The sequence below is a fragment of the Orbicella faveolata genome, unplaced genomic scaffold, assembly GCF_042242905.1.
Source record: "Orbicella faveolata isolate gen_17 unplaced genomic scaffold, um_ofav_v1 contig_25, whole genome shotgun sequence".
Lineage (NCBI taxonomy): Eukaryota > Metazoa > Cnidaria > Anthozoa > Scleractinia > Merulinidae > Orbicella > Orbicella faveolata.
Window position 1 is genome coordinate 13,482,559 of NW_028301553.1, and position 23,701 is coordinate 13,506,259.

A 23,701-nucleotide genomic window follows, 5' to 3' on the forward strand; every position below is an offset into this window, starting at 1 on the left:
TATTCATGTATCTCATCATTTGGTGCTAGTTATAGCTATAACCTCGAGATCACAAATAATTTTTGTTTTGAAACTTTAAATGTCATTTTTACATTTCCTGTAACTATAGTACAACTAAGAATTTCATTTTACTGGCTAGTATTGTTGTTTAGTCATACCTTGTTTTATTATATATGGCTGTGTCTCACAAGGACTGGGAACTACCGAATTCACAAATTTGATCGGCTGAAATCAATATTGAAAGCAGTCTAGACCAGCATTTAGACTGGCATCTAGACTGGTAATGTTTTGTGGTGAAAAGTTGCAAACTAAAATGCAAAAATGCTGAGTACAATGTATTTTCTTCTACCAATATTTGTTAATGGAAGTGCCAAAAAGTGTGATGAGAAAAAAAAGTAAAGAGGATGAGCAAACTTCAGCAGAATTAAGTTCAGCTCATCGCCACTTGCAAACAAAATGTCAGTTTGTACAAACCAGTTACATTAACTGAATTAAATTGTTCTTGTTTGCCATATACATGTACATGTAATAAACATCTTATTAACCGAGCTTAGTCGGTCTGTATGAGAGAATCTTGACCTTGGTCGTGTGTACAGACCTAACTGCCCACGGTTGGTGCTCACAACCTTGGTCAAGATTCTCCCATAGCATAGAGACCTCCTGCACGGTTAATAGAAGCTAAATCTGAATCCCTATATATTGATCGTTCATTGAGGAGAAATAGGCAGTTAATTAGTTAATTTGCAATCATCGAGAATCATTGAGTAGCAACACATGATAAAATATTAACAAACTAACTAAAGGCAACTATTCACATGACAAATTTAAGAATGAGAGTTGACTTGTAATGCAATAATTTTAATGAGTAAACTCACTTTTCAGTCTGGACAATAAGGGTAATGTTTCCATTCTTGAGGTCAAATATCATAGGTGTATTCCAGTTTCTGACACTATGGAATTGAATAACAAACAATAATAATTTATTATTTTTACCAACTGTACAGAGGATCAAAATATACTGTAGTACTCAGTCTGATCAACTTCCACTAATGAATAGCTCTTGTAGGCAGACATTTTTTTTCAAGGACCATGCCACTAACACTGTACAAACACTGTAAAAAGAGAACTTATCAACCTCCCCATTAAGCAGAGGTTTGGGTTCCAACTGGGTGTCCCTCTTATAGCCTGCCAAGACAATATTGCAGGGGTAGATCCAGTATTTTTCTTACGAAGGGGTGCACCACTAAGGAACGGCGTAACTGACGTAACATACATTACTCTAATCATATTGCTCATACAACTTGCTACTAAATTATACAAAATGTGCCTCTGCATGGATAAAAACTTTATTTGGATTAATAATTATATTGCTTGCATCTACATGTAGTTTCATGGCACTCTTACATGAAGTGGCTAGAGGATTGAAGTGAGCATAAATTTGGCACCTGATTCAGTAGGCAGTACCATTAATAATGGTAATAGGACTGAGTGGAGTCCAATTCAGTCTGTAATCATACGAGTGATTAACAAAATTGGACGACCGCAAAGTGGGAGTCCGATTTGTTAATCATGAGTATGATTACAGACTGAATTGGACGACACGATGTCCTGTTACCAATTAATCATAACAATTACAATTTCCCACAAAAGTAAAAGTTTCAGTTGATAAAGAGCTTTTTACTGTCATTCTAAATATCACAACTATAAAATATGGAGAACAGCTCGCAAAATGGCTGTCAAGTCTCTTTCAAAACATTCACCAGAGACTAAACCTCCACAGTTTTACAAAGTCAATCTCAGTCAGTAGTTACTATGGTGATTGCAATCAATGTTGTGATTGGTGGATTTAGTGGAGAGGACTTAAAACGATTGGCTCATGTAACTATCCAATTACAGGTGTCCGATTACAGCCAACTGTCCAATTACACTGTCCCATTACAACTTTGCAGATTAATTAGAGCAAAATACAGCAGTTTATGCACCAATCACATTTGAGGAAATTGTAATTGTTATGATTAATCTTGATAGCATCCTTGAAATCACATTACTTGTGATTAAAAACCTGACAATCTCTGTTTAAAGCCTTGATGGAAAATAGTTTTCCCGTTCCTTAGTGGTGCACCCCTTCCTAAGAAAAATCCTGGATCTACCCCTGCAATATTGTCTTGGCAGGCTATAAAGGGGACACCCAGTTGGGACCCAAACCTCTGCTTAATGGGGAGGTTGATAAGTTCTCTTTTTACAGTGTTTGTACAGTGTTAGTGGCATTGCCCTTGAAAAAATGTCTACCTACAAGAGCTAGTTTTCCCTTGGGGCAAGTAATTCTCAAATTTTGCTCACCCAGGTCACTTCCCTGCTTGCCCAGGTTTTCAAACTAATTAATAATTCATGAACCCCAAAATAAAAGTGTTGGAATGAAATAAACCCATCTGACTTGTTTGTAGTCTTGTTAGTGTTCATCACTTTCATGTTCATGTTCTCCCCCTTTTTAATGTTGAAATACATTCCATGGACACTGGACAATCAATAGACAATTGATGTTGTGATTGGTGGATTTAGTGGAGAGGACTTAAAATGATTGGCTCATGTAACTGTCCAATTACAGGCATCCGATTACAGCCAACTGTCCAAATACACTGTCCGATTACAACTTTGCAGATTAATTAGAGCAAAATACAGCAGTTTATGCACCAATCACACTTGAGGAAATTGTAATTGTTATGATTATAATAGTAATAGTAATAGTAATAATAATAATGAAACTTTTCATTTCCGCAGCACCCAAGTATATTTCTACCAGAGAACCTGAATGTCTCACCGAAGAGATTTAGCTGCAATCATGGACAGAAGTGTTGACACATTTGAGCAAAACAGACACTTTCTATCGGAGTCCTTCTGTAGTTTCAAAAAACATCTTTTTTGTTGATAGTCAAGCTCCCCTCTCCCCCTTTTTAATGTTGAAATACATTCCATGGACACTGTCACGTGGTTACAACATTGAAAAGGGGAGAGGAGGTCAAAATGTGAAAATTGGAGATTGAAAAACTCACGCATTCAACAAAACAGGTCTTTTTCGGGGAGTGTCTCAACTGCTTTTGTCCAGGATTGTCTGAATTATATTCTACACAGTGTGAAGCTTTCCCAGCATCATCACCGTTCCGTCTACTCAGTAGCACTTAGCATCATTGTTTAGCAAACTATAAATCCTGTCACACACCAGTAGAGTGCAATTATTACGTCACATAGGTTACTTATTAGCAAGAATTATTTCACAAATGGTTTTCGAGGAGCCGTTGATGTAGAAAGGCAAAATTATGTTTTGTTTTTTACGTAAATTCTGTTTTTTACAGTTCACATGAGCAAGACATTAGATTTCAATGGTTCACAATAGTTCACATCCCCAATTAAAGAGAATGAAAGAAATTCCTTATTTTCGTTATGTGAACCGCTGTGAACCATTGTGAACCGTTGTGAACTGTTGTGAATTGTTGCAAAGCCACCTCAGGGCATATATTCTGCTAACAACATCATGGACAGACGCAGAAAATCTGGATTTTATGTATGGCAACTGTTCCTGAGAACTGTCACATTGTCAGCGATAGCTTGTGTCATGCCAGACTTCTGCTGCTGAGTTTAATCACTGGGTTTGTTATCAGCAAAATCATTCAGAAAAATTTCCAAATCAAAATCTACATGGACGTAAATTTGGATCTTTACTTTACCATATTATCTTACAAACACGCTTTGTTGTTTTCTAACGTGTGTGGACTCAATTTGTGCTTAGTGAGACCATGAAATATTCCAGCGCGCTAAAGCGGCCGCTAACACACAGAGACTGGAAACGAGTCTGCGGAAAACTATTCTGCACAGCTCTTAAGCCTCCAAATACTGACCTAAACTACAACTAGACGGTTTCTATTGCAATTTTTATGGTATTTTCACATTTTCAACACATATATAGCACAATTTCTATTTATATTCACTGAAAGGCAATTTAAGACAAAAGTGTTGACACATTTCAGCAAAACAGTCGCTTTCTATCGGCGTCCTTCCATAGTTTCAAAAAACATCTTTTTCATCCATAGTCAAGCCCCCCTCTTCCCCATTTCAATGTTGAAATACACTCCGTGGACACTGTAACATGGTTACAACATTGAAAAGGGGAGAGGGGGTCAAAATGTGAAAATTGGAGATTAAAAAACTCGCGCGTTCAACAAAACAGGTCTTTTTCGGCGAGTGTCTCAACTGCTTTTGTCCATGATTGTGGATTTGTTCATGATTAAAAATGCTGGAGAGGGCTTTGTTTTTGCTGTAGAAATATTGTGGCGTCTTTTTGCATACAGTGTCTACAGCTTTGATACACTGATGTCGAGTGTGGTTTTATACAGTGAAACTGGAAAATTTCTGCAAAACTTGTTGAACTTTTAATACATTAACACAGCATTTTCGTGCCAAACACAGCTATTTTTACTCATGGAAAGAAATTTGATTAGGGCAGAGTTTGATCATGGCCTGGGTAACCACTTCTAAACAGTCGATGTACATCATGCAATCAACAAAACAAGGCTATAATTTGTAATTTTCATCAAGCTTCTCTAATTAAACACTTAATTATACCCATGTGCCTAAAACTTACTCTTTGTTTCAAAATTAGTTTTCAAAAATTCAGTCATTGAACAGCTTGCCTAGACTCTTGCCCATGGGGCATGAAAGCAGGGAAGGTTACTTGCCAGAGAGGAAAATGTAGTTGTCCTGGACAAGCAGATGGGGTTATTTTCAAGCCCTGTATGGCATTTCCATCATTCAGTTCAAAGCCTCATACGCCTACTGGCATGAAAAGAAACGATGACAATGATTGCAATGACGATGATGATTATGATGATGATGATGACGACGACAAAGATGATGATGATGATGATGATGATAACAAAGATAATAAAGGAAATGAAGTTTTTGTTGATTATTTAAATAATCATCATAAACTTCATCACCCTCATTAAAATCAGTTGATTGGTAAATAAATTCATTGACAATAGGTAAATACCTGTAGATATAACACTGTGATGTTGTTGCTACCACAAGATGGTTGAAAGCTAGTGAAGTCTTGATGATGCGGTCTCGGAAGTCTGAAAGAACATTTTAATACAACCTCAATACACAAATATTGTGCAACAAGGATCAAAAGACACTCAAGGTCAAAGTATTACCTAATGATTCTTTAACATCATTGGTTACATCTCTCACTACAATACTCTTGCGATCTGTGACAGTAACTTCAAAGTTCTTCCACTCAAGACGCCTGCCAAGCACAAGAATGCTGCATTATTGAAAATAAAGACACTTTTAAATGAAGACATGATTGATCGTCGCAGTTATGCACACAACTTAAGCAGTTGTGAAATTAAAACCTGAAAAAAAAATCGGGCCTGAACGGGATTCGAACTCATGATCTCTGTGATACCAGTGCAGTGCTGTACCAACTGAGCTATCAAGCCATCTGGGTGCTGCTCACATTGAGAGTTCATAATATATTATGTCTTGTCCATAATCATGTCTTCATATCTTTCTCCCCAGTTCAAATATACAGTCGAACCTCGATTATCCGGAGCTTGATTATCTGGACTATTCGATTATCCGGACTTTTTTTGCTGGTCCCAATTTTTTCATGAATATTAATTAGTTGTGATCTTGAAAACTCAAAGTCGCAAAAAACCCAATAATCCTTTCAAAAGACTGTTGAAACAACATATTATCCTGTACGCTTTTCAAAATTCACAAGTGCGATGAGACAAAGAAATATTCTGATGTATTCAGCTGATATCTGATTGGCTCAATTGTTTTGTTACCAAGGGAATTTCATCCTTGATTAGTTCCTTCCCGTGGGTTATGTAAACACACGAGCGATTTATCGTAAACTCAAGTTAATTAAAAACATGTCTTCAAAGCGAAAGCGAGCCGTTCTATCGATTACAGATAAGCAGATAATTATTTCACGTTTGGATACAGGAGAGAAAGGAACAAATTTAGTTCAAGAATTTGGCATCAGCAAGCAGCAGATCTCTGACATACGGAAGAACAAAGACAAGATCCTAAAATTTACTGACAGTATCAAGACAAGCGAAGGATTAAAACAAAAGTCCCTGATCAAGCTACAAGTCTTTGAAGCAAACAAACATGCTTGAACATTTTAGACCTTTGTAAATACCTGCACTGAAAGTTTTTAGTTGTAAATACATACAGGCTGTGTAGATTTCATAATTAAAATGATGTTTTCTTTCCTGTATACCTTTTGTTATTTACATTTCTATCTCATTAATGAACATGTTTTCGATTATCCAGACTCTCGATTATCCGGACTATTTACCGAGGTCCCGACGAGTCTGGATAATCAAGGTTCGACTGTACGATCTGTCATGTATAGTCATTTGTATTCTTCATCATCTACATGTACGGGTACATGTATATTACAAACTCTCAATGTGACCAGCTTCCAGAGGGCTTGACAGCTCAATTGGTAGAGCACTGCACCAGTATCAGAGAGGTCATGGGTTCGAATCCCATTCAGGTCTGAATTTTTTTCAGGCTTAAATATCACAACTAAGTTGTGTGCATAACTGCGATGATCAATCATGTCTTCATATCTTTCTCCGCAGTTCAAATATATGATCTTTCATATATTCATTTGTATTCTTCATCATCTACGGGTATATCACAAACTCTCAATGTGACCAGCTCCCAGATGGTTTGATAGCTCAGCTGGTAGAGCACTGCACCAGTATTGCAGAGGTCAGGGGTTCAAATCCCCTTCAGGTCTGACTTTTTTTTTTTCAGGCTTTTCCTTTAATTTCACAACTACTTAAGTTGTGTGCATAAACTGCCATGATCAATCATGTCTTCACATCTTTCTCCGCAGTTCAAATATATGGTCTTTCATATATTCATTTGTTAAGACACCTTATAAAAGATACATGACAGAATTTCACACTTAAAAAAAAATACAGCTCAAAAATTCAAGTTTATCCACTGGGAAATAGAAACAAGTACAGCCTAGCTTGAGCAGCCAACAAGAAGGAACTGGGAAACTCTGATGGCAAAAATAATATATTATGCTCATATTTTCACCTCATAGCAAGTCAGACTCTATAACAGTGGTGATAATCAGCCACAACAAAAAGAAACATGGAGCTTCATTTTCTGCTTGACATTATAATTATAATAATTAGTTGACACCAGAAATATGCAGAGAATGAGAACCTGACACCAACAATATTTACTCACCTTTCAATCACATGAGCAAAGATAACCTGCCCATTTCCACAAGCCCCAGCAAGCTGAGTACCATCACTGGACCATGCAATGTTGAATATCGAGCCGGTATTTGGTTTTTCCAATGTGTAGGACCACTAACAAAGAATTACACAGACCTTTACTTGGTCTCAAAGATTTACACCATACAAAAAGTCCAGTAATCTCACTGTTATTTTAGAAATGTGCAAACTAATTAAAACAAAGCTGCTGCTTTTCTCAAGCAATAACTTCTCATACTTGCAACTCACAATGCTTACCCCAGTTTTGTCACAGAGCCTCAAAGTATTGAAAGAACCAACAGCAAACAGTTCACCTGAATCAAAATAATTACAAACTGGTAAAAGTGGAGGCACACAGCTAAATTAATATTAAGTTAATAAAATTATACAAAATATATAAATATATCATATAAATCTGGCATATGATTTGAAAATTACTGTCAACCTTGTAAAAATTATTTCAGGGACAGATTGCTATCAGACATCCTTTTCATGTCACAGATCTGAACTTTCTTATCTGTGACAATCTTTAGTTATTAAGAAATAGTTACTAAATGTATTAGTTTCAGCAAACTTTGACGACATTTCACTCACCATCAGGGGCCCATGAGATGCTAGTGATGGGATACTCATGTAGCATACTGGAGTACAACACTCGGCCATAACTGTCCCACACCTGCCAGGATATTAATTTGAAATATTATTAAAAAGGCTAATTCCAGGGATCAGTGCAGCCAGATGGCTCAACAAGTTGTCCAGCGTTTAAAGTTGGTTGCTATAACATTAAGTGACTAGAAGTAAATTGTGCCTTGAACCCCTGATTGGTATGCTAGTTCAGCACAGGTTAGCTCCCAACATTTTAATTAGTTGGCCTAACCCTTTGCTGATACCCACTTATTATAAACACAGTTGTTTCGAGAAAGGTTGTCTAACTTACAAAGGCATAAAAGCTTATGCCAGCAATGGCGAAAGGTTGATCGAAGATAATGGTGTTTCAGCATGAATGACGGAAAAATAATGATTTTACTTGTATCTGGTTGCTCCTTCCTTCACACTGAAAGTGCCGTACACTTTGATCAAACAACAGCAAACCATCTCAGCCTCCACCCACAATACTTTCGGCATGTTTTTCATGCTTCATTGCTAGGAAAACCTTTCTCAAAACAGCTGTATATTTTGATCCTGCTAAACAGTGTCAAGAAACACTGACTGAAAGAGTATGTACATGTACTGTGTTTTGCCCAAAAACATGATGATAAACTGCACCAAGGCTAATAAGATCCTCAAGCAGACGCAACAGCTAATTAAGGCCCTGCCCCCAACAATCTTCAAAACATTTCAAATCAATTATTATGTAACATAATTCTAATTTATGACTCCACATCAAGGTTAATGACTGAATATTGCAATTTGCTGTTTCTTTATCACTGAACCTACTGAAGTCTCCTTATGTCAGTATTTCAAGAACAAACCTTATATTTGCAGTCCTCTCCACCAGAGATAATTAGATTATTGATAGGATTCCAGTCCACTTTTAACACAATCCCATCATGACCCTTCCACTGAAAAAAACATTTAAAAGTACAGTGTACAGATCCATGATTATATTTATGTAGTAATTTATTGTCTTTAAAGACAATTACATGTAAAATTAAAATTAAATTCCTGGCAAAACATTTTTAGCAAGAGCTTGTAGTTGACTCTATAACCGCAAATGGTACATGTAATGGTCGAAAACTTCATATGAAGGAAAATGGATAAAATGGAAAATGGATTTATTTGCCATGCCTGATAGCCTTGTACAAGATCATTATGGCATTCCCATTCGCTCAATCAGTTCTTTAAGCTTCAAATAATAAACAGAAACTACAGTACAGTGGAATCCCGATTTCTCAAATCCTCAATTTTTTAACTTTCTGATAACTTGAACAAAAAGTTGTTTCCCTCCCATCCAATGAGCACTGTAATTTTACCCCTGAATACTTGAAGTACCTGATTTTCTAACCAGTTTTTGATTTCCTTGTGGGGTTAAAAAAAATTGGGAATTCACTTTAAATCTTCTTTACAATGACAACAATGAGAACAATGACAATAAGTATACAATGATGTATGAGTTCCAACTTGATCATACATGTACCTGGACTGGCTTTGCAGCAGCTTGTAAAGGTTTAATAACCAGTTGCTTTCCACTTGTGTGTAGGATGTGGTCTGAGTCAGGACTCCAGGCAACAGAATACACTGGGGTACCTGTAGACATCACAGGATTATTACAGAATCTCAACCATTCAAAGTGATACTTGGACAAAACTCAATTGTAAATTTTAAATACACTATAGGTGCATTCTGCTAATTAAGGTGATTCTGTCATATGCTGGGAAAAAAAGGAAAGGGTAAGGAAAAACATATGTTGGCTAATTGTCATGAAAATGACTTGTTTTGTCTTGACTTGTGATGTTGTCCCAGTCTTGGGAAATACTGTTATCAACAAAAGACATTCATTTAACCAATCAGTCAATTAATCAATCAATTAATCAATCGCTCCTTCAGTCAATCAACCAAGTCAACAACTTCATCACAGTGTCTTGTCGTCTAGCCAGCCATCAAGCTTACTAATCAGAGACACTGCATAGTGTAAACTATAAATAATGGCCTGCTCAATCCAGAGTCCATCACACTAACCCTTAGGAAAGTTCACCGTGATAAAAATGCATGTAACTTTAGTTAGTGGCTTTTCTTTGAATACATGTAGTTGCTTGATGATATAAACTAAGAAAGTTTGAGAAGCACAAATACACAAACCTGTTTGAACCAAAGTTGACCGTAACATGCCACTCCTGGACCAGATCTTCACTTGACCATCCTCTCCAACTGAGCAAAAAAGATTAAAAACATGCATGCATGATCAGTGTGAGAGAAACTAGATTTAAAATAGTACTAAGATAATCTTGGGTCTTAGACTGAGCTTGTCAAGCGTGCTCTACCATAATTTTTGACATCATTTGGTAACTGCCATTTTTTTTGCAAAATGGTCACCTAGAGAATTTCACCCACCAATGCCAAAGCATTATGCTTTGTATTTTAACAGGTTTACTTAACTCATTGACTCCCGGAGCTTTCTACCAAAAACACATTTTTTGGACATTTTGGAGATTTTCAGCCTGGATATGGGCCAAATTAGCTCCAATCTACTCAAAATGGCATTTACAACATGACAGCATGCCTTTCTTTCCACTAGCATCGTGTTTTACAACATTTTTGCTTGGCCACATGCAGAAATCAAAATTTCAAGATAGTTTTTGGACAAGAAAGTGACCTACATGTACATCTTTAGGCTTTTTCCTTTTTTTAATTTTTTCTATTTTTTTGGCCTTTCCTTTTTCTCCTTTTCTTATCTTTTTGCTGCAGTGATTGACCTTCTTCTGGGCTTGCTTCCAGTTCAAAAATTTCTGAGAAGGCATCACAGAGACGGGCAATTTTTACCATGGAGTACAGCTAAGTGTAGCCACAGGAAATTTTGCTCCGAGTTTTTCACTCAAATTTCTCAGCATTTTGGTACATATTTCAGGCTCCACTAGGTTAATCACTCTGATCTGCGTATCATTGCAAATATCTTTTCCCCCTGCAGAACTTGAGTATAGATAATGCCAATTTTGGTCAAAGGTGATGACATCAGAAGTGGAACAAAGGCCAACACTCATCACGGCCAGTTACGGGCAGCACAGGAGCCAATGGGTTAAAACTAAAAGATATTTGATTTTCTTGATTGCATGACAAAAAACAATCAATGATCACTTCAATGAAACCTTCAGCTCGGGCAGCTGAACTCTTCCTCACCTGTAACCATGGCTGACCCATCAAAGCTCCATCTTCCACTGAGCACAGCACCTCGGTGAGCCTCCACAGACTTCTCAATACGACCATTCCGAGAGATCAAGTGGAATTTACCTGCAGGAAATTATTTTAATACAAAGTTGGATCTGTACTGAATTGTCAGGAGATTCATCCAGAGTGAGACAGCTTAGTTAAGTTATCTCAAAATTTTTCTGCACATGACTATAGCAAAGGTATAACACATGTAGCTCTTCTTGAATGGGATGCTTGCCAATTGCAGTTTAGAAACATTCCAGTAAGCAGAGCCAAGGCTGTTGTCTAAGAAACATTTTGAGGAGCCCGAGCATTGCTAACCATGAAATCCTAGGTGCCCAGCACCTAAACTTATATGGAAAAGTTAGGTTTTCCCAGTAACCCAAACTCAAAAGTAAGGCGCTTTTGACATCCACGTGCTTCCAAGGCTTAATATGATAAATGAATCTAAGATCTGATGCACACAGTAAATGCACAGAAGCTAGATTAAGTACCATTAATTCAGTCAGATACACTTGAACTTCCTATAAGTGGACACCCTCGGGACTAGAAAAAGTGTCCACTTAAGAGAAATGTCCGGGTGTAGAAGGTAAAAATGCAGTGTTTGTATGTGGCTGGGTCCACTACCAAGGTGTCCATCTATGTAAGGTGTCCGTTAGCTGAGGTTCAACTGTACACTCCAGTGGTCAAGTCTGTCTATCATGGAAAACTATGATTATAATTCTGTCACAGACATCCATTGCAATATGAAAATATAAATACTGGCTATCAGTTTAGTTACCATCTGTAGAGGTAAGTACGAACAACTCAGACTGGCTCTGTTTTTTGCCTCCAGCACTTCGTGGAAACCAGTGTATATCAGTTGGGAAGATTTCTGCTGGTAATTTAATGACCTGTGATTAAGAAAGAAAAACAGAAGTCATTCTAAAAAAAGTGTAATACTTGAATTGATGCATCAGACGAAAAAAAACAGTCTAATCAACTCAAAATATAATGTGCATGTTTACCTGTGTGGTTTCATCTGATAACAAGTTCCATTTCAATATACTATGATCATCGCTGTCAGGTAGACACAAAAATATGACAGTCAACAAGGCAATTATATCACACTTCAGCTGTAAATAAGTTTACTGTAAATACATGTAGATAGACTCCAAACACTGAAACAATCACATACCGTAAATCCTCAAATTACCGCCCAGGGCGCTTATTTCAAATTTAGGAGAAGACGGGCCGCTTATTCGAGGGGTGGGTGGGGGGCTTATTTAATTTTTCCCAAATGGTGGCTTTTTTTTTTTTAAATCCATCATCTACGTGTAAACACCAACATAAGCTGTTTAATGACATAAAAAGCTGATCCTAAAGTTTAAATCGCGGCACCATTAGTACTTAACGTGTTCAATGTGTTCACTAAATGTGTTTACAAACTGAAACAAAGTACAAATCTAATACCACATGACGAAAACTATACATCCTTTGTTGTCTCAATACTCATCCACACAATGGAGGGGCAGGGGAGGAGGGCGCTTATTCAAGGGGGCACTTATTTAAAATTTCGGCCGATAGGAGGGGCACTTCTTCAAAGGGGGCTCTTATTCGAGGGGGGAGGGGGCGCTAATTACAGTAAAAGAAGTGTGCAACATTAATGCATATGTTGTGATTTCAATTTTACTCATGGTACAGTAATAGCATTTCACTTTATTCTGGTATAATTATATACTAGTTATGCAATGCTCTCATGCCATAGAAAATACAGTGGCCAGCACAGTCAAAACGACATATGCGTGGAGCATGTCATGTGAAGGTTGGACGTAATACTGTCGAATATACAGCGGCTTTCCTGTACTCTGATTGGCTGTATTTTCTATGGCATGGTATAAATAGTAATACATGAAAATACCAAGTAAAATTAAAAAACAAAACATAAACTGTAAAAGCAAACATCCTGTGTCCAGGATCAGATAACTTCTTCAGGGTGCAAAGGTGCACATGGTACCTTTTCTATGAGACAAGGACTTTCTTCGTATTACAAAATAAATCACGTCTTGGAGAGGGCACCACAAAATTACAGAGAACAATAATGCAGTTGACTGGGTAATAAATCCAACTAAGTCTAACATACCCGCTAGAGTACAGTTCGTCAGCAGTTGTCCAACCAACACAACTGACTAGATCTTTATCTGTTTTGACATTAGTCAAGAAGGTAACAACACCACAAAACAGGCAGTTATCTCACAAGACTGATTAAGCCCTTGATAAAGCCATGGTGTTATAGGAAACTTGACATCTTTTTGTTTAATTCCTGCTATTTATTGCTTGTACTGAACCAAACGATACGTTCAATTAAAGAAAGAGAACACAAAGTGCTTTAAGTTAAAGCTCAATACCAAGCTCAATTCGTATAAATACAGAACTTTTAGACCAGGGTGAAACGTTCCAAAAACAGCTATAGCTACTCTTTACTTGACGTACTAACAGTTTAAACAAAAAAGATACGCTTGGATTCTTTGAGCATATGAGTCTTGAACCTCATATTTGATGTTTTTCAGCCGTCTTCCAACCCAGATGCAAATATGTTCGGGTCCTTGACGACTCGTGACCAAGGTAAACAACTTCGAATAAATATCGCTCAGAACTCACACATTTCCACAAAAGAGCACTTCAGAGAGCCTTTATCGTTCCATGAAGGTAATGATGTCAATGAAGTAACCGCATGCGATGAAGGAAACAAAATTGATCCAACTTTTAACGTGAAAGACGTCGATATTTCCCGAGTAAAGTTTTTTTTGCCGCTCAAGAAATTTCCTGAGTAGCCTGGCATCATGACACGGAGAAAACTGGGGACGAATTCATTTGACACTTTCTCGGTCCAGTCTCTTCCCGGTCATTCTTTTTCATTGCTTTCTGCTTTTAATTTACAGATTTTATTCACCCCCATCCCCCCTCCTAATTGTTAATTAGTTACTTATTTTAAATTTAAATTTAGTTGTTACTTCTATTCCTAACGGTTACTTCTGAAGATGTATGTTGAAACATACGAAACGTCAAGTAAATGAACTTTGTTTTTTAACATGCGTTTTATTGCCATGTTTATCATGATCACCGCAGTTTGCGTTTTATTTCTTATCAAACTAAAATAAATAGCTTCAGGAGCCCATCACTAGGAGCATGCAACTGCCCCATATTGCTGCCGCGGTGTTTTAAAAGACCGCTCCATTCTTAGTTAATGTTTGAATCAGTACCGCGAATTCAGGCCCTCGCGGGAACCTCACTGTCCAATCACAAGCACGGACTTAATTTTTGACTGACGTCATCATTTCACTGGAAGATTGAAGAGAAAAAGAGCCATATTTTCCTTATGCAGTTATCAATGTTATACCCAAGGGAGGGGGGGGACCCACGTCGGGGATGAGGTTGGGACTTTCAACGTCCGTGCGCACCTCACGTGGGGAATTTTAGCAAACTTTGAACATAAATATTGGCCCCGGGATCGGGAAGTTTGAAAAATGCTAAAAGAATTATGTGTTGTGTTGTCCAAAATCGGATTTAAAAGTACTGAATATATCCAAGAAGAAAAGACTTTTTAGTATTTGGAAGAGTACTGCACTTTGTTGAAACTACAGCAAGAGGGCCAATAATGACTTGAAGAAAGAACCAGGATAAACTTTAACGTTCATAACTGAAATTTTTAGATTCTATGAAAAACTGGAACGATTGTACATGATGACTCTAGAATAGTAAGTGGTAATATTTTGGTTCAAGTTATTAAATAAAATAAAGTCAAATTGAAGCTTGTTTTCGGCCCGCTTCCCAAAACTCTTACCCTATTTATGCTATCGCCATGTTTTTCTACTGAGCTGGAAGTGATAATGGTGTCGACATGCTAAATGGTATCAGCTCAGCAGCCCATCGATGGAAGTGTGATATGTGGCTAATTAGGTTATAAATCACTCGCAAATTGAATGAAACGAATCGAATTACATGTTCAGACGAAAAATAAACATTCTAGGGCTGAATCGTCAAGAAACAAGCCCTGTTTGTAAATAAACGAAAATATGTAATAAACTCAAGATGTCTGATCGAAAGTCACGACGAGTTCTGGCAGCAAATCAATCTTAGTAAGAGCCTTATTTCATGGTGCCCTGTGCGTATACGGAAAAATATTACTTTCCTCAGCCAACTGTTTTCAAACAAGCTATCTACAGTCACTTCATCAGGCATCGAAATAACAGTTACACTCTCTTACATTGTCTGTCGTTGGAAGAATTCTTGTGCACTTGACACCCTCTACTATTTCGGAGGAATCCTCATGCAGAAGACCTAAGAGGAATTTCTCGCATGGATGCCAAACATAGCTGCATGTTTTTTTGCCATAGCATGTCGCCTTTTAAAACGACATTATCGTTGAGAGATTCAATGTATTATTACACATTTACCGCTGAACTGATAATTAATGTATCAATCCAACATGTTGACTTCAAACATGGGGTCAGAACCCACGACATGGCAGGGAAGAAATATTACAAAAAAAACAAGAAAACTCCCTGAAAAATGACCAGTCCTCGTTTTACTCAAGGCCAGGCGAGAAAACAGCACCGACCCTTAGAAAGTGAAGTACTTCTTGCGACGATCGACTTACTTTTTACATTTTTTAGCGAAATTTCAAAAAAGGAATCGGAGAAAAAAAGATTCCAACAAAATATGAACACTCACTTATTCTACTCCACGTCTAGACTCAAAAGGATTAGTATAAATTGTGCATCAAACCAGGGGTTTGAAAAAGCAATCGTTGACATAAAACAAACGTTTGTTCAGCCCTGGAAGCCGCTCCATCTGAAGAAAATTTACACCATGACGACATAATTTGGATTCGTGAAGGAAAAGCGATATTGCACGAAAAGGATTAAATTCCAAACCGCCCGAAACCTTTCACATTTCACATTTCAGTCGAGGTCCGATCAGTGCTTCGTTTTCCAAAAGCAACATCAGGTAAAGGCATATTTTTTTGTTTGCGGTTGGAGCTCAGGAAACGTTTTTCTTTCTATATTAATCCATTTTTCTATTCATATGTTGTGATTTTGACATATAGGCTTGTCTACATTCGGAAAGAAGACTGAGTGCTAGTACACCGTCGAGATGGCGCAAATGTTCTCACTGCAGTTGCTCATTGTTTTAATCTGTTGCGCGCCTCTCTGTCTATCCGCATCCAAAGGTAAGCTACTTTGTCTGAAATAATATTCTTATCATAGACAAACTCATTCGGAAAACGACTTCGTGAGTTCCGGTTAGTTTGGTCTCCCAACCCGATTGAAAGGTCAGCCCAGAGTGAAAACCGATTTAGAAAACCGTCGAAAATAGGCCAGTGGCCTGGAGAGAGAAATAAAGCAGACGATTGCACTAGCATCTGTTTTCCACGATCGACGTTTATTTAGCTTCTGTGAGTAGCCAGAAGACAAACACAAAATATAATAAACTAATTATTAGGCTTAATTCTCCTCTGTTCTCGGGGTAGCCTGATCAGAAGGTTACGTACTTAACTTCTGTTTGTTGTTGTTTGGCGCTTGTGTAGGGTTAACAAATCTAATATTGCACGAGCATATTTTCCTACGTTAACACCCAGCCAAGGTGTGTGGGCATCAAGTATATTTTATACAATTCCGAAATACAAGTTGAATTGTCACTTGATGAGATATCGGTAACAGATACTCACAGATATCGCATGGAGATAAGGGTTATATATATTTACTAATGATGGTCTAAAGTCAGCAAAAATTATACTAGTTATCAAAGGAAGGGGATAAAAAAGAAACTTGAGGAAAACAATATAACATGATAACAAAACAGTTATTCAAGATAAAAAAAAACATCGTATATCTGTAATACTTTACACTGTTGAACATTTCGACGTCGACAACTGAACTATTTTTGTAAGGCCTGTATAAAATCACTGAAATAACAAATCCCATTTGTTGTCTACTTATTAGTAGGTCATGTGATAAACTACTAATTAGCAGCAGTTTAGCTAGCCTGTGTACAGCCACCCTCTCTCCTCTCTCCGATTTTTCTTGAGGAGAGCGGACAGTTGTCTGACACAGGCTACATCGTGCAGCGTATATACATGAACTAGCTGAAAGTTGATTCGTTCAGTGTCGCCTTGATTAACCACCAAATTATCAGAACCCACTTTAACAGTCCTGTTTACAGTCACTGTAGAGAATTGATATGTTTTGGGAGTCGAAAAAGGTAACTCAGCGGAAGCTGACAGCTAGCCACAGTGGTTATATGATTATGCTGTGTATTTGATCTTGAATTTTACGGCGACTTGCTGAGTGAAAATGGATCGGTCGTATCGGATATCTTTTTACCCTTTGAACTTCTCAAAAAGGCCCATAGCTGAAGCATGAACAAAACATGCTTTGAAAAAGGGCGAATCACATTACTCTTGGACTGTAAGGTATATCAAACCCGGCAAAACTTGGCTCAAGCTGTAGTAAATAGAGAGCCTGAAAAAATTCTTGTGGTTTCCCTTGATGAATATTTCCACATAACTACCATTTTTAGCGTGTCCTCTTTTCAATATCTAGAGGTGGGGAGCTAAAGACGCAGGGCAAGTTTTGTTGTTTGGAAACAGTCTGGAATACTTTCGGTCTATTTTGTTATTCATGCTCGTCTATCATATATATCGTATTGTTATCAGTAGCCTTCGAACAGAAATTTCGAGATGACTTCTCCATAAAATTCTCTAGTAGAGGAAACAGATAAGGACAACTCCTGGACTGAAGTACTTAACATATATAACTCTGTAAACGTGCATGACATCGTCGCTCGTAGAGGAGGAGTGCGTGACGAGATCAAAAACGGCAACCTATATGTAACAACAGTTCTTGGGTGAAATAAACGGGAAGATGCACCAGACTATACTAATTCAAAACGGCACACGAACAGTTCAATTTATGTACTTTATGTACTTTATGTACTAGCACGCTAATTCGTAATGTCTACTCTCAATTTCCATTTAGTCGAACCTAATCAAGTTCTACTGATGAAGTGTTCTTTCAATCAAAAACCCAAACAAAACAAACAGACAAACAAAAACAACTCGAAGCCCCGCAATCATAACAGTGAGTTTCTGAGACCACCTAGTCATATTGCAGCCCGTGTGAAACATAACGATCCTAGCTTTGGCAACAATAAATCATTAGGTATTTCGTGGCTAGGAGCAGTCTCTCCACCGCGATTCTTCCGATTCTTCCTTGGAATCCCGGCGGAGAGATGACATGCAGACCTGGCGTCTGGCATTAAATTCGATTCACGTAGGGGCCAAACCACCCCCGAATTGTTTCGTCAGTTCTTGGGTATTTCACATTATTTCGCAGTACTTAAAAAGTATTGACTCTTTCTACACCAAACTTGGCAGATGAGCAGGAGACCTATTGCCAATTATATTTACGTGAAAAATGTCAGTAAATGTCAAAGTTGTGACGTCACAGCGATGACGTCATGTTTTTTGCCATTTTTGAAGTTTTTAATATGCCTATTTTTGACAATGTGTTCGAAAGAGCACATCAAGGGGAGTTGGAATCTGAAAAAATTTTGTCCATATCACAAAAATTAAATGAAATATGGCATTTTTAAATTTGAAAAATAACTCTGCAAAATATGGGGTCCCCCCTTGAGAAAAATCCCCAAATTGGAGCCGTACTTTTGTTCCAGCAAATGCAGCTATGTTGCACATGTGATGTGCCAGATGACTAAAGCAAAAATAAAGAAGAAAATCGGAATAAAAAATTATCCCTCTAGCGTTATTGCGTTAAAATTAGTTTGTTACGTCATAACCTATGACGTCACCCGTTTTTTACTGTTAATACCATCCTAACAAAGCCGAAAATCAAATTTCTAAAACCATACGATTTTTGACAACATCAAGCTTTCTATTTTTCTAGATTATTAGCCTTCCTATAATAAAACTGAAAAAAAGTAAACCAGAGAGACTGACTTAAGAAGGACAGTATGGTTAAGCAAATTCCGGGGGGACAACAAAAAAAATATTTAACTTACCATATCTCGAAAAATAATCGTCGTAGCAAAAAACGGTTTCCGGCATTTTACTCCTCTAGTCAAGGTCTTTCCAATGACATAATCTTTTTATCAGATTTTACAAAAAATTATAGCACGTTTTGGTGACGTCATCAATTATGACGTCATAATCTGACATTTTGTCACAACTTCCAAATTAAAATAAACTGGACAACAAAGAAAGCTCATCTGCCAAACTTGGTTCAGAAATATATAAACCAAGCAAATATAGCCTTCATGAAACATTAGGGGGGTGGTTTGGCCCCTAGGTGATTGAAGGACCTTTCATCATATTGCAGATTCAAAATGGGTGGATTACTCTCCATTTTGGTGTACGCCATTAGGCCGAATCTTGATCCTCAGAGGCACAACTATAGAAAAATGTAAAAGTTATTGCGGTGAAGGATGTGGAGCTATCGAGTGGTGGGAGGGTGGAAGCCAAGCTTGTTATCTCTGCACAGATTTAAGCCTGCTAATGACCTTCCCTCACGCGAATGACTTATCCTATCCACCACATGTGGCCATTAAACAGCCAGGTATGTTTTATTTGCTATTATTCTTTTGCTTTAATTTCGGTAGGCCTCTGCAACTACAGTAAACACATGTAAGAACCTAGTGGTTTAAGAACCTGCTGGCAGACCTTTGCATTTTAATACCCAAAAATATATTAACCTGTTTAGCCAAGCAAGACCAAGACGGCGGGTTCTTATTTGTTGGTTACAATTAAATTATAATCAGCATTTTAGCCAAGGAGTGTGACTTTGAGATTGCAAATTTGTATGACAAGAAAATACATAATACAGTTGTGAATAAATGAGGACCAAACCTAAGTTTATTTATTTTTCTGTTAATCACCAACTATATTTACTTCATAGACTTCAAGAACATAATTAAGAACCTACTTAGCCTCACTTGCCAATAACTACTCCAAGATACAAGGACCTATTTTGCTAGTCTTCACAAAATGTAGGCTCTCACAGGCGGGTTTTAACTGTATTTCACGTAGATGATCAGATACAATACCAGGTTTAATTGTGGTTTGGCTTACGCCACTTCAGCTGTTATTCGGAACGATTTAGCAATTTAGGAGACCAAGGAATGGCTGTCTTACATCTTAGTTTTAAAACAGATGTTTTAAAATGGTTCAAAACGAGGACAGAGCCGCACCAAAATGGTTGGCGCAGGAGACGCCTACCAAATTAAGGCTGGGCTCGACATATCAAGACTTATGGTACCCTTGTCACGTTCTAAGGCAAGAACCTTTACTCCCACAGTGCCTCTATAAATCAACTTTTTCAACCTTAATTATGTAATGTTTTCTTATTCAAGCATAGAACAACAACGAAAGGGTAATTCAGATATTCTTAAATCTGTATTACAAAAAATAAAGTGGTGAAAGCGAGAAACTACGATATTCTGATATAAATATAACTTATGTCTACTTCGTCTGATGAAAAATGCAGGTGTGGAAGCTACACCTACCACCTTAACAGCTGCGACTACAACGGAACTTACACCAACAACATCTGATGAAGGGACACCAACAATCTCACCGCAAGAAAAAGTGACAGTTTCTTTCATAGAAGAAGTAGTCACATCATCCAAAATAACAGATGAAGAAGATATATCATCTACACCGGATCTAGAAAGTACAACGTCTTCATCAAATGAAGAGTTTTCATCTTTCCCAGTTCAAGAATTGACATCATCCAAACCTGCACTGGCAACAAAAGGAGCGACGTTTCTCCCAGATAAAATGGCAACGTCTTCACTAATCATTAAAGTAAAATCTCAGGATGATCAATAGTTTTGTAGTTTGAATTTTAGTGACGCCATGTGAAAACCAGCCATACCCACGGTGGGGGGGGGGGGGGGGGGACCCACGGGATGAGGTGGGGACTTTGAACGTCCGTGCGCACCCCACGTGGGGAATTTTAGCAAACTTTGAACATAAATATTGACCCCGGGATCGGGAAGTTTGAACAATACTAAAAGAATTATGTGTTGTGTTGTCCAAAATTGGATTTCAAAGTACTGAATATATCCAAGAATAAAAGACTTTTTTTAGTATTTAGAAGGGTACTGCACTTTGTTGAAACTACAGCAAGAGGGCCAATAATGACTTGAAGAATTGAAAGTTTTAGATGAAAAACTGAAATGACTGATGTCTCTAGAATAGTAAGTGGTAATATTTTGGTACAAGTTATTAAAGAAAATAAAGTCAAATTGAAGCTTGTTTTCGGGTAGGGGTGCGCGGCCCGCTTCCCAAAACTCTTACCCTATTTATGCTATCGCCATGTTTTTCTACTGAGCTGGAAGTGATAATGGTGTCGACATGCTAAATCGTATCAGCCCAGCAGCCCATCGATGGAAGTGTGATATGTGGCTAATTAGGTTATCAATCACTCGCAAATTGAATGAAACGAATCGAATTACACATTCAGACGAAAAATAAACATTCTAGGGCTGAACCGTCAAGAAGCAAACCGTGTTTGTAAATAAACGAAAATATGTAATAAACTCAAGATGTCTGATCGAAAGTCACGACGAGTTCTGGCAGCAAATCAATCTTAGTAAGAGCCTTATTTCATGGTGCCCTGTGCGTATACGGAAAAATATTACCTTCCTCAGCCAACTGTTTTCATACAAGCTGTCTCCAGTCACTTCATCAGGCATCGGAATAACAGTTATACTCTCTTACATTGTCTGTCGTTGGAAGAATTCTTGTGCCCTTGAACACCCTGTACTGTTTCGGAGGAATCCTCATGCAGAAGACCTAAGAGGAATTTCTCGCGTGGATGCCAAACATAGCTGCATGTTTTTTTGGCATAGCATGTCGCCTTTTAAAACGACATTATCGTTGAGAGATTCAATGTATTATTACACATTTATCGCTGAACTGATAATTAATGTATCAATCCAACATGTTGACTTCAAACATTGGGTCAGAACCCACGACACGGCAGGGAAGAAATATTAAAAAAAACAAGAAAACTCCCTGAAAAATGACCAGTCCTCGTTTTACTCAAGGCCAGGCGAGAAAACAGCACCGACCCTTAGAAAGTGAAGTACTTCTTGCGACGATCGACTTACTTTTTACATTTTTTAGCGAAATTTCAAAAAAGGAATCGGAGAAAAAAAGATTCCAACAAAATATGAACACTCACTTATTCTACTCCACGTCTAGACTCAAAAGGATTAGTATAAATTGTGCATCAAACCAGGGGTTTGAAAAAGCAATCGTTGACATAAAACAAACGTTTGTTCAGCCCTGGAAGCCGCTCCATCTGAAGAAAATTTACACCATGACGACATAATTTGGATTCGTGAAGGAAAAGCGATATTGCACGAAAAGGATTAAATTCCAAACCGCCCGAAACCTTTCACATTTCACATTTCAGTCGAGGTCCGATCAGTGCTTCGTTTTCCAAAAGCAACATCAGGTAAAGGCATATTTTTTTGTTTGCGGTTGGAGCTCAGGAAACGTTTTTCTTTCTATATTAATCCATTTTTCTATTCATATGTTGTGATTTTGACATATAGGCTTGTCTACATTCGGAAAGAAGACTGAGTGCTAGTACACCGTCGAGATGGCGCAAATGTTCTCACTGCAGTTGCTCATTGTTTTAATCTGTTGCGCGCCTCTCTGTCTATCCGCATCCAAAGGTAAGCTACTTTGTCTGAAATAATATTCTTATCATAGACAAACTCATTCGGAAAACGACTTCGTGAGTTCCGGTTAGTTTGGTCTCCCAACCCGATTGAAAGGTCAGCTCAGAGTGAAAACCGATTTAGAAAACCGTCGAAAATAGGCCAGTGGCCTGGAGAGAGAAATAAAGCAGACGATTGCACTAGCATCTGTTTTCCACGATCGACGTTTATTTAGCTTCTGTGAGTAGCCAGAAGACAAACACAAAATATAATAAACTAATTATTAGGCTTAATTTTCCTCTGTTCTCAGGGTAGCCTGATCAGAAGGTTACGTACTTAACTTCTGTTTGTTGTTGCTTGGCGCTTGTGTAAATTGGGAGAGAAGTAAACAAGCCAAGAAAAAAAGGGGGCAGGGTTAACAAATCTAATATTGCACGAGCAAGGCGTTTGCATATTTTCCTACGTTAACACCCAGCCAAGGTGTGTGGGCATCAAGTATATTTTATACAATTCCGAAATACAAGTTGAATTGTCACTTGATGAGATATCAGTAACAGATATTCACAGATATCGCATGGAGATAAGGGTTATATATATTTACTGATGATGGTCTAAAGTCAGCAAAAATTATACTAGTTGTCAAAGGAAGGGGATAAAAAAGAAACTTGAGGAAAACAATATAACATGATAACAAAACATTTATTCAAGATAAAAAAAACCCATCGTATATCTATAATACTTTACACCGTTGAACATTTCGACGTCGACAACTGAACTATTTTTGCAAGGCCTGTACAAAATCA

General features: G+C 37.7%; 3 protein-coding genes across 3 annotated transcripts in view; 2 read left to right on the forward strand and 1 right to left on the reverse strand.

Annotated features, from left to right (window-relative positions):
• Positions 1 to 13,990, reverse strand: part of LOC110057939 (intraflagellar transport protein 80 homolog) — a 26,709-nt gene extending 12,719 nt beyond the window's left edge. The window contains exons 1-14 of the mRNA XM_089293151.1: positions 13,668 to 13,990; positions 13,294 to 13,351; positions 12,179 to 12,230; positions 11,953 to 12,064; positions 11,142 to 11,252; positions 10,107 to 10,175; positions 9,445 to 9,554; positions 8,780 to 8,869; positions 7,902 to 7,983; positions 7,566 to 7,621; positions 7,279 to 7,403; positions 5,208 to 5,299; positions 5,045 to 5,126; positions 876 to 950 (exon numbers count right to left, since the gene is read on the reverse strand). Coding sequence (XP_089149277.1) covers positions 876 to 950; positions 5,045 to 5,126; positions 5,208 to 5,299; positions 7,279 to 7,403; positions 7,566 to 7,621; positions 7,902 to 7,983; positions 8,780 to 8,869; positions 9,445 to 9,554; positions 10,107 to 10,175; positions 11,142 to 11,252; positions 11,953 to 12,064; positions 12,179 to 12,230; positions 13,294 to 13,351; positions 13,668 to 13,704 — 1,151 coding nt within the window. The 5' untranslated portion in view covers positions 13,705 to 13,990. The remainder of the gene's footprint in view (positions 1 to 875; positions 951 to 5,044; positions 5,127 to 5,207; positions 5,300 to 7,278; positions 7,404 to 7,565; positions 7,622 to 7,901; positions 7,984 to 8,779; positions 8,870 to 9,444; positions 9,555 to 10,106; positions 10,176 to 11,141; positions 11,253 to 11,952; positions 12,065 to 12,178; positions 12,231 to 13,293; positions 13,352 to 13,667) is intronic.
• Positions 13,991 to 15,206: 1,216 nt separating this feature from the next.
• Positions 15,207 to 21,112, forward strand: LOC149109051 (uncharacterized). Its single transcript, XM_089294204.1, has 4 exons — positions 15,207 to 16,160; positions 16,261 to 16,383; positions 19,547 to 19,783; positions 20,711 to 21,112. The coding sequence occupies exons 2-4, from the start codon at positions 16,308 to 16,310 to the stop codon at positions 21,052 to 21,054; spliced, it is 657 nt and encodes a 218-aa protein (XP_089150330.1). The 5' UTR covers positions 15,207 to 16,160; positions 16,261 to 16,307; the 3' UTR covers positions 21,055 to 21,112.
• Positions 21,113 to 23,701, forward strand: part of LOC110057966 (uncharacterized) — a 29,116-nt gene continuing 26,527 nt past the window's right edge. The window contains exons 1-2 of the mRNA XM_089294177.1: positions 21,113 to 22,690; positions 22,791 to 22,913. Coding sequence (XP_089150303.1) covers positions 22,838 to 22,913 — 76 coding nt within the window. The 5' untranslated portion in view covers positions 21,113 to 22,690; positions 22,791 to 22,837. The remainder of the gene's footprint in view (positions 22,691 to 22,790; positions 22,914 to 23,701) is intronic.